This window comes from Bison bison, unplaced genomic scaffold (genome assembly GCF_000754665.1).
Source record: "Bison bison bison isolate TAMUID 2011002044 unplaced genomic scaffold, Bison_UMD1.0 scf7180017864142, whole genome shotgun sequence".
NCBI lineage: Eukaryota > Metazoa > Chordata > Mammalia > Artiodactyla > Bovidae > Bison > Bison bison.
In genome coordinates, this window is record NW_011494714.1 from 1,722,922 (window position 1) to 1,740,854 (window position 17,933).

At 43.0% G+C, this 17,933-nt stretch overlaps 1 protein-coding gene across 1 annotated transcript; it reads right to left on the minus strand.

The window, feature by feature from the left end:
* Positions 1 to 4,646: 4,646 nt before the first annotated feature.
* Positions 4,647 to 13,716, minus strand: LOC104988776 (pregnancy-associated glycoprotein 1-like). Its single transcript, XM_010840229.1, has 9 exons — positions 13,660 to 13,716; positions 12,420 to 12,570; positions 11,328 to 11,445; positions 11,110 to 11,228; positions 9,719 to 9,912; positions 8,669 to 8,785; positions 6,825 to 6,966; positions 6,639 to 6,737; positions 4,647 to 4,953 (listed from the first exon to the last, which is right to left on the minus strand). Exons 1-9 carry the CDS (start codon positions 13,710 to 13,712, stop codon positions 4,804 to 4,806), a joined length of 1,143 nt encoding a protein of 380 aa, XP_010838531.1. The 5' UTR covers positions 13,713 to 13,716; the 3' UTR covers positions 4,647 to 4,803.
* Between the last annotated feature and the right edge of the window lie 4,217 nt (positions 13,717 to 17,933).

Here is a 17,933-nt window from a genome sequence, read left to right on the forward strand (position 1 = left end):
TCTTCTGTGTATTCTTTCAACCTCTTCTTAATATATTCTGCTTCTGTTAGGTCCATCCTGTGTCTCTCTTTTATTGTGCCCATCTTTGCCTGAAACATTCCCTCCGTATCTCTAATTTTCTTGAAGAGATCTCTGGTTTTTACCATTCTAATGTTTTCCTCTATTTCTTTGCACTGATCACTTAGGAAGGCTTTTTAAAAAACTCTTCTTGCTATTCTTTGGAACTCTGCATTCAGATGAGTATGTCGTTCTTTTCTCCTTTGCCTTTTGCTTCTCTTCTTTTCTAAGTTATTTGTGAGGCCTCCTCAAGCAACCATTTAGCCTTTTGCATTTATTTTTCTTTGGGATGGTCTTGATGTGGTATGTAAAGATCGAAAAATGAAGATCATGGCATCCAGTTCCATGACTTCATGGCAAATACCAGGAAAAACAATGAAAACAGTGACAGGCTTTATTTCCCTGGGCTCCAAAATCACTGTAGACAGTGACCACAGTTGTGGAAAAAAAAAAAAAAAAGACGCTAGCTCCTTGGAAGAAAAGCTATGAAAAACCATACAGCATACTAAAAAGCAGAGGCATTACTTTACCAGCAAAGGTCTGTATAGTCAAAGCTATGGTTTTACCAGAAATGGTGAGTGGATGTGAGAGTTGGACCATAAAGAAAGCTGAGTACCAAAGAATTGATGCTTTTAAACTGTAGTGTTGGATAAGACTCTTGAGAGTCCCGTGGACTGCAAGGAGATTCAACCAGTCCATGCTAAAGGAAAAAAGTCCTGAATATTCACTGAAAGGACCAATTCTGAAGCTGAACCTCCAATACTTTGGCCTATTGATGGGAAAACTGACTCATTAGAAAAGACCCTGATGAAGGGCAAGATTAAAGACAGAAAGCAAAGGGGAAGACAGAAGATGAAATTGTTTGGTGGCATCACCGACCTGATGAACATGAGTCTGAGCAAGCCCCAGGAGTTGGTGACGGACAGGGAAACCTGGCATACTGCACCCCATGATATAGGAAAGAGTTGGACATGACTGAGAGACTGAACTGAACTAATGTACAGAAGATATCAGGGAGCAGGCAGAAGTCTTTGGGGTCCGGTCAAGCCTGTGGCCCTGGTGGGAGTGGTGAAAGATTTAGGTGGAAGGGGAGGCTTCCCATTCTCTGGTGCAGGTCCTTGAATCCAAGGCAAGGAGCACAAGATTTTGAATGTGTTACCAAATATTGTTTTCTAAGAAAACCAAAAAAACTGCTTTCTGCAGGAGAGAGAACTTTGAGTCTTTTGTCTCAATTTTACTGAGGGATGTGGAAGGAATCTGGAGGGGGCTTAGTCTGCAAAATTTAGGTGACCACCTGCTGGAAGGCCAAGCTTATGGTAGACATTCTGCACTAGGTGGAAAACAAATCCAGAGAAAAAATGTCTCTTCTGGAGTGTACATGCCAATGTATCACATTGTTTCAGCAGATCAGTTAAATGGTGTTTTGGGGCAAGCAAGAAATGCATGATGGGTGGATTGCTTTTGTGAATTCCTGTGGGTAGTTAGATGACTAAATGTTTGGTTACTTAATTGCATGGTTGGAATTATGCTTGGGAAAGAAAACTCCATCAGGTCCACACATATTTTGACATTAAACAGGAAGCATAAGATGATTACTAAGGCAACTATAGGTAATTTAAACATGAGGGGCCAAATGGGGAAAGATTCACTTAACAGGCTGAGATTGGACTGTACAGGTTGCCATAGTTGTTGCTATGAAAAATAGCCATAACAGCTACTTCTTGCTACGCTGGAGATGTGGTAAACTGACAAGAGAGCAAGAACTTTTACAACTTTCCTTGCAGTGTGATTTCAGGGGAGAAGCAGTTGACAAGGAAAGGCTGACTGGTAAAGCTGAGGAAGGGAGTAATCTGAGACAGTAATAATTAGCTCTTTTGTGAGCCCAGAAAACAGAAGCATAGGCTCAGTCAGAGTTCTGGATCAGGGTTCAGAAACATCAATATTTAGCCTTGCGGATGGCAGCCATAACCTCTAAACAGAAGATTTCCTTCTCCCAGGTGGCAGAATAATTCATATTTGTTCCAGACTCAGGAACCCAGAAAGCCCTCTCAGGGCCACTTGCTCTTTTCAGGCACACATGCAATCTAGAAGCTGTAATCATCATCATAGTGCCTATTTTCCAGATGAGAAAACTGAGGTCAAGAGACTTAATCAAGCTCACATAGCTAAGCATGTGAAAAGCCAAGCACAAACCCCGGGTAACTGTCCTAAAATTGTATGTTTTTGATCCACACTCACTGGGAGTGGTGGGTTGTGATCTGGAAGCAATGCTTAGGCAGAAGCAAACAATATTCATATTTAAATCGAAGAAAGTAAGGAACACCACTACAACATTCAGCTATGACCTAAATCAAATCCCTTATGATTATATAGTGGGGATAAAAAATAGATTCAAGGGATTAGGTCTGGTAGCCTGAAGAACTGTGGATGGAGGTTTGTGAAATTGTACAAGAGGTGGTCATTAAAACCATCCTCAAGAAAAACAAATGTGAGAAGGCAAAGTGGTTTCCAGAGGAGGACTTAAAAAATAGCTGAGAAAATAAGAGAAGTGAAAGGCAAAAAAGAAAGGGAAAGATATACACAGTGCAATGCAGACTTTCAGAGAATAGCAAGGAGAGATAAGAAAGTCTTCATAAGTGAACAGTGCAAGAATTAGAGGAAAACAAGAGAATTGTAAAGAGTATAGATCTTTTCAAGAAAAGTGGAGATACCAGAGGAACACTTCATGCAAAGATTGGCACAATAAAGGACAGAAAAGTCAGAGACCTAACAGAAGCAGATGAGATTAAGAAGAGGTGGCAAGAATGCACAGAAGAACTATACAAAAATGTTCATAATGACCGGGATAGGGATGTTGCTGGGGTCACTCACATAAAGCCAGATACTCGAGTATGAAGTCAAGTGGGCTTTAGGAAGCATCACTACAAGAAAAGAAAGGGAAGGTGATGAAATTCCAGCTGAGCTGTTAAAAATTCCTAAAGAATGAGGCTGTAAATGTGCTGCATTCAATATGTCAGCAAATTTGGAAAGCTCATCAGTGACCACAGTGCTGGTAAAGGTCAGTTTTCATTCCAATCCAAAAGAAAGGCAATTCCTAAGAATGTTCAACCTATCATGCCATTGTGCTCATCTCACTTGCTAGCAAGATAATGCTCAATATCCTTTAAGCTAAGTTTCAACAGTACATGAACTGAGAACTTCCAAATATACAAACTGGTTTGAGCAACCAGAGATCAAATTGCCAACATTCATTGGATCATAGAGAAAGCAAGGGAATCCCAGAAAAAACATTTCCATCTGCTTCACTGACTATGCTAAAGCCTTTCACTGTGGACCACAACAAACTGTGGAAAATTCTTAAGGAAATGGGAGTACCAGATCACCTTACCTTTCTCCTAACAAGTCTGCATGTAGGTCAAAAAGCAGCAATTAGAATCAGACATGGAAAAACTGAAAGATTTAAAATTGGGACAGGAGCATGACAAGGTATACATTGTCACTCTGGTTATTTAACCTATATGTAAGATACATCATTCAATATGCTGGTCTGGATAAATCCCAAGCTAGAATCAAGATTGCTGGGAGAAGTATCAAGATCCACAGATATGAAGATGACACTACCCTAATAGCAGAAAGCAAAGAAAAACTAAAGAGCCTTGCGATGAGGAAAGGAGATGAAAAAACTAGCTTAAACTCAACATTCAAAAAACTATTCACAAAAAGATACTCAATATTCACGGCATCCAGTCTCACCATTTCATGGCATATAGATGATGGAAAAGTGGAAACAGTGGCAGATTTTATTTTCTTGGCCTCTAAAATCACTATGGACCTTGACGGCAGCGACAAAATTAAAACACACTTGCTCCTTGGAAGGAAGAAAGGCTATTAAAAACCTGCACAGTGTATTAAAAAGCAGAGACTCACTTTGCTACAGAGGTCTGTAGAGTCAAAGCTATGGTTTTTCCAGTAATCAGGTACAGATGTGCGATCTGGACCATAAGAAACAGTGAATGCCAAAGAATTGAGCTTTTGAACTGTGGTGCTTGAGAAGATACTTGAGAGTCCTTTATACAACAAGGAGATCAAACCAATCTGAAAGGAAATCAACCTCTGACCACTGCTGTCTCAGCTGAGGCACCTACTGAGGGCCTCCAGGGGGAAAGAATGGATGCTTCCACTGCAAAAGTGCCTAACTGAGGTGGGTCATTCAGAGAACACCCTTGAACTATGTCTGCAATCTTCTTTCCTTACTAGGTGATGCCTTCAGGATTTAACACCCTAGGCCAGGTAGCTTGGACTCCCTCACTAGGTGTAGAAGCCTTAAGGAAGAAAGTTGCCAGGCTAAGACCACCAAAGAAGTGCGAAGGGAAAGAGCAAGAGTGAGAGAGAATTGATGACTTCTAATTTATTGGGTCCAGTCACTGAGATCTTTGTATTTGCTCTGATTCTTGTGTCCTGGATTCCCAGAATCATTTCAATGAGTCTCCCTTTTCCTTGAAGCCAGTTGGAGTAGGGCTTCTCTCAATTTTGATTCAGACTTGGTTCTAGATCGTTCACTCTCAGACACAAACAGGGGCAACCATTTGTTTCAGCACCATTAAGAGTGAAACCATTTATTCTTCACTGAGAATAGGGTGTACAGACCACCAAATACAGTTCACCACCATCCTGGGCAGGAGTGCCCTAGTGTGAGTGAGTGTGTGTTAGAAGCGGCCTTACTGATTCTTGAACCACTCCAAGCATTTACACTGCCTGTGCCAGGCCAATCCTGCCATTTCCTCGATCAAAGACCGAGAAATACACCCTCAGGAAGGCGTCACCCAGGAGCCAGGTCTCTGTAGATGAACTGAATCGTTGCTTTTTAAAGGCGGTATAGCAGCGGCCTCTAGAATCCTGGGGGAGTCAGAGACACACACCAGTCAGCATGAGCCCTTACCGGTGACTCCCCCCAGTATCCAGACCCAGCACAATTCTTTGTTTTATTTCCCTCTTTTAGTAAGTATCAAGGGGTTTTCTCAGCAGCAGAGGATATGAGAGTTCATCCAAAACCAAAGAGGTCCAAGACATGAGGTTGTCATGAGGAAGGATGTGGTGAATGGAGGACTAGGAGTTGGTGAAACAGAGGAATGAAAAACAACAAAGTCCTACTGTAGAGCGTAAGGAACTATATTCAATATTCAGTGATAAACCACATGAAAAACATATATATATATATATTTACGTGTATAACTGAGTCACATTGTTGTGCAGCAGAACTTAAGACAACACTGAAGATTAGGCACACTTCAATATAATTTTTTAGAAAAGAACAGACGTGTCCCTAGTTCCCCTTTCTCCCTGTTTCTTTCCTTCTGACTCCTGCTCCTTGTTTTCTCTGCAGAGAATGCTGGTTCTCCTCCTGCATCCCCACAATCTGTACTTTATTTAAAAACTTTATTTTGTATTGGAGTATAGCTGATTAACAATATTATGAGTTTCAGGTGGACAGTAAAGGGACTCAACTTTATGTATCTGAGTATCTTGGTCCCAAAGACACCCCTCCCATCCAGGCTGTCATAAAACTGAGCAGAGTTCCCTGTGCTACAAAGTAACTCGTTGTTGGTTATCCATCTTAAATAGAGCAGTGCCCACAACACGTTCTTGAAGACTTAACTCAGGAACACTGAGCAGCCTCCTTTGGCCCACACTCACCCTCTTTGGCCACTTCAGGCCTGGTTGGGTAATGTACTCTTGTTTCCCATCCCCACTGGTCAGTCTGTAGCCCTCATCACCCCTAGTAAGTTCCCAGTGCCCCAGTGCAGACCACCTTGAGATGCCATTTGCATGGAATCCAGTGCAGTTCTGCCTAGAACCAAGCAACCCTCCATATGGCTCAATGAGTTTGTGGTTTTAGAATTCCTGAAATTCCCTCTCTTCCTCAAAGCCTTCTTTGAGCCCATCAGCCTGCTCTGAACTCTCACAGGGAGCTGACATGAAGCCTCCACCCTGTGCTGAGGCTGAGCAGTCACTGTGAACCCTTTATTCTCCTTAGGATCCAACCTCCCCACAGAGGGGTCAGGTACCCCAACTCACAAAGGAGGCACCTGGCCAGAGCAAGGGGAAGATGAAGCCAAGAACTAGGCTGAGCATGTAATTTATCTACAAACCAAGAAAACTTCGAGAAAGGAACAGAGACTGTTAACTTATGCTAGGACAGCACACTGGGACTGTCCCCAGCCATTCTACTTGTAACATGGCCTATTTCAGGGACTGCTAGAGCTGAATTTCATGTTCATGCACCTACATGTTCAGAACTGAAGCTCTTTGAGGACTGAGGACCTTAGTGTTCCCCTCTCCTTGTGACTCCCACCATGCCATATGGTGTGGCATCTCCACATTTATTTCAGGAAAATCAGTGTCCCACACAGCCCTTTACTCTCAAGTGACTGGATTTGTCCGAGGCACTGGCCCAGCCACAGGGCTCAGCAGCATCTGCAATGGTGTGACATGGCCTCCAGAGGGCGCCCTCCTCCCAGCAGCAGCCCAAGGGTTCCTGCAAGCTCCAGTTTGAGAACCAGCCCTCAGAATTGTCCCCTCACCTTGAGAATGTAGGCTCGAGCTGGCACTGGGTAGTTGATGCCATTGATGGTGAAGATAATAGAGGGCAGGGTATTGGCCACAGAACAATAAACGTAGTGCTGTTAGAGACAGAGGGTGAGAGGTTGGCCCGGGAGATCCGTGTTGTGTATGGAGACTGGGAGTGACCCTGGGGCATGACCCTTCACCTTGGAACCCCGTGGCGTGGCACCAATGAGCTTCTGTATTTTATTGACCAGTTTTCTTGGGCCTTTTATCAGTGATGTCCCAGTGTCAACAACAGCCGCGCAGCCGTCAGAACAAGCAACTACCTTTGTTTTCATGGAGATGCTGAGAGACAATGGAAGAAAGCAGACATCAAGGTCACTCTGAGTCTCCCCAGAGTTGTCCCCTTCCCGACTGTCTAGTAAACAGCTTCGTTTCTGGTCCTCTTTTCCTTTCCTCTCAACACAGCACCTTTCTTGACATCCTCGAATGCACTACTTGAATACACCAGGATATTTTTTACCTTTACACAAGCTGGTCTTCCTTCCTAGAAGATTCTACTCCCCTTTGACTAGCAAATTACTTCTCATCTTCCAGAGTCCAGTTTAATTGTATTGTTTTCGGGAAGTCTTTCCCCCGGTGTTTATCAGTCTCCTGTCTTGGTCAATCTCTGTAGATCCTTTCTCATGTCTGCTGCTGCTGCTGCTGCTAACTCACTTCAGTCGTGTCCAATTCTGTGAGACCTCAGAGAGGGTAGCCCACCAGGCTCTGCTGTCCCTGGGATTTTCCAGGCAAAGTACTGGAGTGGGTTGCCATTGCCTTCTCCTCCTCATGTCTAGCATGTACCAAAGTCACAATTCACTATGTGGGCAGGTCACATCATGTATATCTGCCTTCTTAGATGTGAGGGCGAGTTTTATTCTCCTTGCCTCCCTAAAGTGTCTGACACACAGTGAATGCCCAATGCTTGTGTGTTCAATGAGTGAATGAAGACTGAGAAAACAATAAGAAACATCCAGAGAGCTGTACCTGGTGGGGAACAAATAATGGGTCAACTACAGTGTGAAGATGGAGATCTGCAGGGGCAGCAGATTCTCAGAGTAGGGGGAGAGAGGGGCTCCTCTAGGAGAGGGTGTCTCCCAGCACTGCTCCTACAACCAGCTCAGACCCTGAGACCCTTGTCAGGAAATGCATGACTAGCCCACAGAAACACCAAAGGATAGATCAGCTTTTGTCTGAGGGTGTCACACAGAATCCTATCAATTATGTCTCTTGTCCTCAGGGCACTCCTGGATCCCACCTTCCAGATTCTCTGTTATAGACCCTGTCCCACTGTGTGCCCAAGAACGTGGGTTGTCTTTTTTATAAGTTGCTTTCACATCTTAAGACTGCAGCCAAGCTCTCTTTACTGCTGGGTAGCTGCTCCCTAAGAAGACCAGTTTTCCCCATTTTCTCAGGAATGTCCTTGTTTTTAAAATGACATTTATCTGTACTGGGAATTTCCTACATCCTAGGTAGCCCTGGACAGTCGGTCATCTTATCATAGCTTTGTTCAGGCTGGTGAAATTCTCCCTGATCCTCTGTTCACCACACTGTAGAATCCTCTAACCATGCTCCCCACCTCAAAGGCACTGGGTGCAGCCCTCTCCCAGCTGCACAGACCTCTCTGGACCCTTTTAGGATGTTTGTCAGAGCCCTGGTCAGAAAGCCTGGATATTATTAACCCATGGGTTGTTTGTGTATTTATGGGCTTTTTTGTTTGTTTGTATGTGTGTTTGTATGTGTCTATGTGTGTGCTTATGTGTCTCTGACTAGCTATGCATGTTTTTATGTGTCTCTGTGTAGGTTTATATGTGTCAGCTTGTTTGTTTCCATGTGTCTGTGTGTCTTTCTGTGTCGTTGTGGGTGGTGTGTATGTCTGTGTGACTGTGTGTCTGATAATGCATTTGTGTGTGTCTGCCTGTGTCCATGTACAGTAGTGGGAGCATCACTTGGGCTGACCCTCAGAGGGAGGGTCATGTGTACACTCTGGTACACATGTGCTTACCCGTCCATGCGTACACTCCAGTCACCCTCTTCGATCAATGGTACCCAGTTGAGCTCTCCCTTGTAGTAGCGGTGGTCCACCCCACCAAACATCACCACACTGCCCTCCCGCTTTTTTCTGTAGAGAGAAGTGAGGAGGTGATCCTTGGAGGACAGTAACAACAGCACTGTCTGAGAGCTGTGCTTGTCCACCCATCAAGGCCCTAATAATGTCCCCATGTACAGATGCAGATATAGCTTCTAGGAAACATTGAGATCCAGACTGAGGTCTGTTACTGACTAATGAATGGCACAGAGGAGATTAGAAGCTGAATCACTTGACTGGGCTCCACCCAATGTGTTTTCTGAAGATGCCCTGGACCTCCAGCGACCTGAATGTTCAGACACCCTTAGAGGAAAGGGGCTGAAGTGTTTTGGCTTTCTCCTTGACCAGCTTGTCATTTTTCAGGAAAATCAAAGAATGGCAATTCTAAGGGTATGGGCTCAGGTCACCTAGAATTGGCTCCACTGACCTGTGACCTCCACTGTCCAAAGGGACCACACTCAGAAGGGACCCCACCTCTGCTCTCCCTGTCTTGAAATGCCTAATATTTCTTGAACAAGGGGTCCCACATTTTTGTGCCCCACACATTCATTTCTCAATGGCTCCATAAGTTGGGTATCTGGTCCTGGGCTCCCAGTGAAATGCTAATGAAGAAGGAAAGATATCCACCATTTTCCATATCCACCTTTTCCTTCCTTCCTTATCAATTTCATAAGCAAATCCTAATGCCTTTCCTTCAACTTGTTTCCTGTTGCCTTCCATCAGCCTTCCTCCTCACTCACCCCCCTAGACCAAGTTACTGGTCTTGAGCCCACAAGTAGGATTGTGTTCCAATAAAATTTTATTTATAAAAGCCAGGGGTGAAGCCAGGTAGGGCCCTGGGGCCATAGTTATCCTGGTTTAGATCATCTCTCAGGATACTTCTTTATCAAGTGTTCTATTATTTTCATGCACCTGAAAGCATCTTACAGCTAATTTGGATAAAGTAATTGTCCATCTCAGACTTACTTGCTCAAGTAGAAGGCAAAAATAGGCTCAGAAATGGCACCTTCATTCTTTAGCTTGTCAAAGATGGGGATGGCTTCAGAGAAGGATTCGTCGGGGTAGTTCAAGCCCAGGATGCCATCATAAGCTCTGCCCTTAAACCCGTATTCTGACACGCTTAGACCGAACGGCTGGTCAGTACTTACAAGGTCCCCAATCTGTGGGAGAGAAGAGTGTTCCCACTTACAGATACATGAAGTGGGGCTAGGATTGGGCTGGGGTGCCTTGCCATTAAATCCTCAGAGAAGAATTGAGGCTGTGCTCTGTCTTCAGTGGCCCATAGATGGTTAGACCAAATTGGGAGGAAAATTTGGGTTCCTTTTGAGAAAGGCTGTGAATTTTAAAAATCTGCCCCTCTGAAAAACACCACCTGAGTGAGTCAAATTGGCCTCCTGGCTTCTGTACTGGTGGGACAACCAAGAGTCAGGTCAGGTCCCATTGGTGCCACCTTATGGACAAAACAATCAAGAGCAAGATAGCTTTCTCTTTGGCATCACTGTGACCTAATGACAGTAATGGACTGCATTCTCTGTAATGTACTGTGGAGTATGCATCTGTCAAGGAAGACAGAAGCTGAAAACACAATCTTGCTTGCAGGGTTCTATGCAATTACTGCCTGGGGAATTCACTTTTGGGGATATGTGTATATTTCTGTAAGTGTGTATGAGAGAGAAACAGAGAGACGGGAAGTACTCAAGTATTTTGGGGGAGGCAGGCCATAGGTTTATTAGAATCTCAAGGGTCCTCTAGATTGAGAACTCATTTATCAGGCCCCTTGACTTCTCAGGCCTCCAGCTTCCCACTCTGGATACCAGAAGCCCTTGACTGCCCCTAGGGTCCCCAGATCAGTTTTATCCTGTCCCCAAACACCCACAGCAACTTCAGTCCTGAAAAGCCAGCCTAACTCCAGCTTTTACCACATGTGTGCCCTCAGCAAGGCCCTTGCTGTCTGCACCTCAGTTTCCTCATATGTCTCATGAGCTAATCAGAGTAACTGCTATGTGGGGTTGTTGCAGGATTAAACCAGTTATCACCTGAAAGTGGCTGGAACAGTCTGTGAATATAAAAGTGGGTGCTTTTATCATTTCTTCTTGCTCTCAGAAAAATGAACCTTGAACTGCTCATGGGCAGAGGAGCCGCAAGTCCACACCACAAGCCACTCTCTGGGTTAGCTGATTTGCTATGTCCTGTGTCACCACGGGCACTACCTCCCCAGAGACACGATCCTGTGGGTAAGATTGCCAATATCTATGGGAGTTAGGCTAGGAAGGATCCTGCAAGATGGTCCTGCATCTGTTTTACAAGCAGTGGTCACTCCATAGCCAGTCCTGACTCAGCATTTGTTACATTGTTACCCGAACTGTGTCATGAACAACAACTCCTCTCATTCTCCCAGATCCATAGGTGATGCTGAAGGTCTTATTGGTAGGCCGGAAGGTGGAAGACTGATGTTGTCTGAATCTAACGTGTGTAACTGTAGACACAAGAGATAAGTGTCATCAGGTGCCAAGGGTGGAAAACAGGGAGGCAGGGCAAGTGAAGGATGGTCTGGGTACAGGGTATCTGTACTCACTACAGTCTGGACTAGTGCAAAAGTCGGAGGGCACCCAAAAGTCAGATGAGCCTGTGTCAAAGACAACCTGGAATTCCTGTGGGGGTGTTCCAATGGTGATGTTACCCACGTACATCAACTACAGGGAGAAGGAGGGAGTGGGTTAGTGCAGAACTGGCTACCCTCTGTTCCCACACTGATGCCTCCCATTGGGTGTCACATATCTCTTAAGATCACTTTCTAACCACCTTACATCTCACGGACTTTGGTCACAGAGGTACTTGCATTTGATATATTTTTCCTGTGCTACATTGTATGCAGGATATTTACTCTATGACCAGGCTTTGAAGTGGTACCTCTTGCATGGGAAGCCCAGAGGCATAACAACTGGGCCTCCATGACCACTGGACACCCAGGGAATCCTGGTGCCTTCATTTGAGAAGCTCTGTCATCTCTTCAAACCCAGCCTTATCACCCCCTTCTCCAGGAGGTCCTTCTTGATCAACCCCGCCACTCCCTCTAAACTCAGACCACATCCAATCAACACCACACAGGTGACCCTTTCATTTGACATGTATTTACTCTTTGACAATCTCTCAGGATGGCATGGGCATTCCTTAAGACAAAATAAGCCCTTTTCTAATCTAAAAACAGTAAGAACTGTGTTAGATTCTTATGGCCTTACATGGAATACAAGTTCAGTGAATTTTTACTATTGTTTTTCTTGCATCTGTGGAAACTGAATTCCTCTACCTAGGGATTCACAATTGCTTTGCAATTGGTTCTACCATTTGATCAGTGATGGTTCACACTTCATCTGTAACTGAGTGGCTCACTTACTTCGGAAGGAACAATCACCCTCAAACTAATGACACATATTTGACAAAGAAATGGATATTTACCTGCCACCTGTTAATTGCCAAACCCAGTCACAAAGACCAACAGTTGAGGATGAAAGTGCCTTCTCCTCTGGTTAGGGCCCCTGTTTTCCAGTGTCTCTGCCTCCTTCAGGAACCCCAACCCCAACATCCCACCTGGCACCTCCAGATGAGTCCCATGCTAGGCTAGAGCACCAGGAGGCTCTATGGAGCACAATCCTCCCAAAATACTCACATCCTCGATGTTTCTCAGCGGGAGAGTAGTTAGATTTGAGCCACGAAAAGAAATCTTGGACAATCTGTTACCATGCTCCTTCAAGAAATTGTTCAGCATGTTTTTACCACTGAGGGTTTTTCTCATGGTCTTCACTCGCCTTAGAGGTATTCTTTTACCAAGCATTTGATGAAGAAAACAAAGAAGATGCTAGAATTAGCTGTTAGTGTTAAGGTATAACTGTCATTGTAATGGCCCTGTGTATTTTCTAATCATTATTATCAGGTGCATTATTATCAGAATTTTATGCCTATAACCATGGCAAAGACATAGATTTGAATACAGGTTCTTTTCTGCAATCTTGGATAAGCCATATGACCATGTGGTGTCTCAGTCTCCCCTTTGGAAAAATTGTGGAATGTAACAACAACAACAAAAAACCCTCCAAATAGAATATCTTGGGGATAAGTGAAGTGATGTATATAAGGTACCTGATTAATAGGAAGTCTCAACAATGACAGCCATTAGCATTGCTGTTGCCATCCCACACATCCCTTCTCATAGAACCTCAAGGAAGGAGGTAGAAGGGGGACTCTTATCCTCTTTTACAAGGGAGAAATTTGAAATGCAAGAGGTTTCTGAGTTTGGTCTGGTCACACTGCTTGTCAGATATAAAACAGTGTATATAAAACAGTGTATCTTTCTCCAAGTTGAAAGAGAAGAGAGATTTGAAAGAAGAATCCAAGATATAGAGAACAAGGAAGGGAAATTCAGAGGCTTGAGAAGGAAGTAAGAGTAAAATGAAAAATTAAAAGAAAACTACACAAAGAGAAATACACTCCCAGTGACTTCCAAAGAGATGGAGAGATAAATGACAGTGATACAGAGATGCAGACATAGACATATACACACTTAAGTAGACAGGGAAAAAAGAGGACATGTTGAATAAAATGGAGAAAAGTGCTATTCCACATGACCACATCGACATCTGCATAAACTGTGCACTGAACAGTTGCAAGGAGTTGTATTTTCAACAAGTCATGACATGACTGAACCCCAAGATTTGTGCAACCCAAATCTACACCAAGACCTTGGGATCCACAGTTCCTATAGCAAGTTACTTATCATAAGTAAGAGTTGAACTTTAAGACTCTTAGGGAAATATTCCATTCTCTTCTCAACCTGATGGGTGGAAAAATAATCAGATAAAAAGAAAAATCTGAGAAAGGAATATGATGTGACATACTGTCACTGTACTTACTTGACTATGCACTCTGAGAAGGCCACCAGCCCAAGGAGCACAACCCACTTCATGCTTCTTTCCTGGCTCCAAGTACTCAGGAAAGTTTAGGTTCTTAGCATGTAGTCTGACCGGGAGCCCCTAATTATATATGCTCTGACCTACACTAGTTTTCCCCTTTAGGCCACTAAAAGATCTGAAAAAAAAAAAAAAACACACACACACACAAAGCTCTTGATAAAATCTTTACCTTCATCAGTGTCCTTGGCGAGTGGACTTTGAAGCTTTTTAGAATACATAGAATTGACTGTAATCTCTTCCTTGAATCTTGGCTGGAAAATCAAACTGATCTGCATAGACATCTAAGAAGACGGAGAACCTTGCCTACTTGGGAAAAAAAAAAAAAAACTGCTAAATGCATCATGAAAATGGATACTAGGGGCCATGCTTGACACTCGTGGTTTCATGTCATCTTCCTAGCCATTTCATGAGACATGCATTGCTGTCTTCATTGAAGAAGAGATTGCTAGGAGGATAAGTTGAAAAATGGCAAAGTGAAGACTTCAGGGACAGCCCAGGGACATACAACTGGCTTTAGGTAGTGGGTCTAATGGCAGACATCAGGGTCACCTATGATGCCAGTCTGTATCATAGATTTAGGGCAGAGCAGTACTTCAATTGCATGCTTTCAGTATTGTAAGAAATGTCATATGCATCCACAAGATATTTTATATCATCCAACAAATGTACAAGGAAGAACTGTGTGCTAGGTTCTAGGTTAAAGGCTTCAAAGTCAAAGTTGATCAAGACAAAAGTAGTCTTTATCTTAAGAGAGTTAGAAGTCTCATTCTTACAAACTCATGGCCCCAAGAGGCAGGAGATATGATACCAGGACTAGGTGACCATGTTGAAATCTGGGCAGCACAGGCCTTACCGCTGGGAGCAGACTTTCCTCCACTTCACCCATGCTGGAAAGCAGGCCAGTTGGCCATGTTTTCAAGAGAATCAGAAGTTTGTATATTTATGTACAATCTACTGATTTTAATGTTAGCAATTATTTTGTTTTTCCCAAAAAATAAGTGGGAACAAAATCTCCACAGCAATGTGCTGGAATCAGCCTTCAGTCTCTGCAGTTTTTTGTTTCTGGCCTAGAGTTGGGAGTGCAGTGGTAACAGAGAGGAATTGAATTCATGTTGGTTAATTTAAAAAGAGACTGAATGCATACTAAACATGCTGACTCATTGGAAAAGACCCTGATATTAGGAAAGATTGAAGGAAAGAGGAGAAGCGACAGACAGAGGATAAGATGGTTGGATAGCATCACCAAGTTGATGGAGATGAGCTTGAGTAAGCTCCGGGAGTTGGTGATGGATAAGGAAGCCTGGCATGCTGCAGTCTATGGTGCTGCAAAGAGACAGACACAACTGAAGGACTGAACTTAACTGAACAAATTGAGAACAAAGACTAATAAATCTAATTGCATCAAGTTGTTGACTAGCTACCTATAACAACACATTACATAAGTGGCTTTAAAATTCAGACTTATGACTCTACATTCAGAATGGAATATCTTCTAAGGAAAAACAAAAATCATGCCCATCAAAAACAAAACCAAAGAAAACGAAAAGAAAAAGAGGAAAGAAATCTGACACTATGTTCAACAACTTCAGTTCAGTTCAGTTGCTCAGTTGTGTTCAACTTTTTGTGAGCCCATGAATGGCAGCATGAAAGGCCTCCTTGTCCATCACCAACTCCCGGAGTCCACACGTAATCATGTCCATTGAGTTGGTGATGCCATCCAACCATCTCATCCTCTGTCATCCCCTTCTCCTCCTGCCCTCAATCTTTCCCAACATCAGGATCTTTTCAAATGAGTCAGCTCTTTGCATCAGGTGGCCAAAGTATTGGAGTTTCAGCTTCAGCATCGGTCCTTCCAGTGAGCATTCAGGACTGATTTCCTTTAGGATGGACTGGTTGGATCTCCTTGCAGTCCAAGGGAAACTCAAGAGTCTTCTCCAACAACAAATATCAAAAGCATCAATTCTTCGGGACTCAGCTTTCTTTATAGTCCAACTCTCACATCCACACATGATCACTGGAAAAACCATAGCCTTGACTACACGGACATTTGTTGACATAGTAATGTCTCTGCTTTTCAATATGCTGTCTAGGTTAGTCTTAACTTTCCTTCCAATGTTTAAGTGTCTTTTAATTTCAGGACTGCAATCACCATCTGCTGTGATTTTGGAGCCCAGAAAAATGAAGTCAACCACTGTCTCCACTGTTTCACCATCTATTGGACATGATGTGATGGGACAGGATACGATTGTCTTAGTTTTCTAAATGTTGAGCTTTAAGCCATCTTTTTCACTCTCCTCTTTCAGCTTTATCAAGAGGTTCTTTATTCTTCTTCACTTTCTGCAATAGGATGGTGTTATCTGCATATCTGAGGCTATTGATATTTCTCCCAGCAATGTTGATTCCAGCCTGTGCTTCTTCCAGCCCAGAGTTTTCATGATATACTCTGCATATAAGTTAAATAAGCAGGGTGACAATATGTAGCCTTAACATACTCCTTTCCTATTTGGAACCAGTCTGTTGCTCCATGTCCAGTTCTAACTGTTGCTGCATACAGGTTTTTCAAGAGGCAGGTCAGGTGGTCTGGTATTCCCATCTCTTTAAGAATTTTCCACGTTTTATTGTGATCCACACAGTCAAAGGCTTGGCGTAGTCAGTAAAACAGAAGTAGGTGTTTTTCTGGAATTTATTGCTTTTTTGATAATCTATCAGATGTGGGCAATATGATCTGTGGTTCCTCTGCCTTTTCTAAAACCAGCTTGATCATCTGGAAGTTCATGGTTCACGTATTGCTGAAGCCTGGCTTGGAGAGTTTTAAGGATTACTTTACTAGCGTGTGAGATGAGTGCAATTGTGCTGTAGTTTGAACATTATTTGGCACTGACTTTCTTTGGGATTGGAATGAAAACTGACCTTTTCCAGTCCTGTGGCCATTGTTGTGTTTTCCAAATTTTCTGGTGTATTGAGTACAGCACTTTCATAGCATCATCTTTCAATATTTGAAATAGTTCAAATGGAATTCCATCACTTGCACTAGCTCTGTTCGCAGTTATGCTTCCTAAGGCCCATTTGACTTCACATTCCAGGATGTCTGGCTCTAGGTGAGTGATCACACCATCCTGATTATCTGGTCGTGAAGATATTTTTTACACAGTTCTTATGTGTATTCTTGCCACATCTTCTTAATATCTTTTGCTTCTGATAGGTCCATACTATTTCTGTCCTTTATTGAGCTCATCTTTGCATGAAATATTCCCTTGGTATCTCTAATTTTCTTGAAGAGATCTCTAGTCTTTCCCATTCTATTGTTTTCCTTTATTTCTTTGCATTTATCACTGAGGAAGGCTTTCTTATCTCTCCTTGCTATTATTTGAAACTCTGTATTCAAATGGGTATATCTTTTCTTTTCTCCTTTGCTTTTTGCTTCCCTTTTTTTCTTTTTTTTTTTTATTTTTAAACTTTACATAATTGTATTAGTTTTGCCAAATATCAAAATGAATCCGCCACAGGTATACATGTGTTCCCCATCCCGAACCCTCCTCCCTCCTCCCTCCCCATACCATCCCTCTGGGCCGTCCCAGTACACCAGCCCCAAGCATCCAGCGTCATGCATCGAACCTGGACTGGCAACTCGTTTCCTACATGATATTTTACATGTTTCATTGCCATTCTCCCAAATCTTCCCACCCTCTCCCTCTCCCACAGAGTCCATAAGACTGTTCAATACATCAGTGTCTCTTTTGCTGTCTCGTAGCTATCTGTAAGGCCTCCTCAGACAGCCATTTTGCTTTTTTTGCATTGGTTTTTCTTGGGGATGGTCTTGATTCCTGTCTCCTGTACAATGTCATGAGCCCTCTGTCCATAGTTATTCAGGCACTCTGTCTATTAGATCTAGTCCCTTAAATCTATTTCTCACTTCCTCTGTATAGTCATAAGGGATTTGTTTTAGGTTATAACTGAATGGTCTAGTGCTTTTCTCCACTTTCTTCAATTTCAGTCTTTATTTGGTAATAAGGAGTTCATGATCTGAGCTGTGATATGAACCAAGTGCAACATATGACTACATTCTTTCAATAAACTGTGAAAAGACATCTGCTTTTTTGAGAATCAGGGAAATTTGCACATGGACTGGATATAAAATGTTCATTTTCTTGGGAACAAAAGAACTTTTTTTTCATATCCTATCATTCTACCACAAATACTCATTATGTACATTT

Excerpts from the sequence above, each read along its gene's own strand:
- LOC104988776 (XM_010840229.1), bottom strand. The coding sequence starts at position 13,712 with ATGAAGTGGGTTGTGCTCCTTGGGCTGGTGGCCTTCTCAGAGTGCATA. Across the intron at positions 9,913-11,109 it reads TTGTTCATGACACAGTTCGG|ATTGGGGACCTTGTAAGTAC; the intron begins GTAACAATGTAA and ends TCTCTCCCACAG. Across the intron at positions 4,954-6,638 it reads CTCGAGCCTACATTCTCAAG|GATTCTAGAGGCCGCTGCTA; the intron begins GTGAGGGGACAA and ends TGACTCCCCCAG.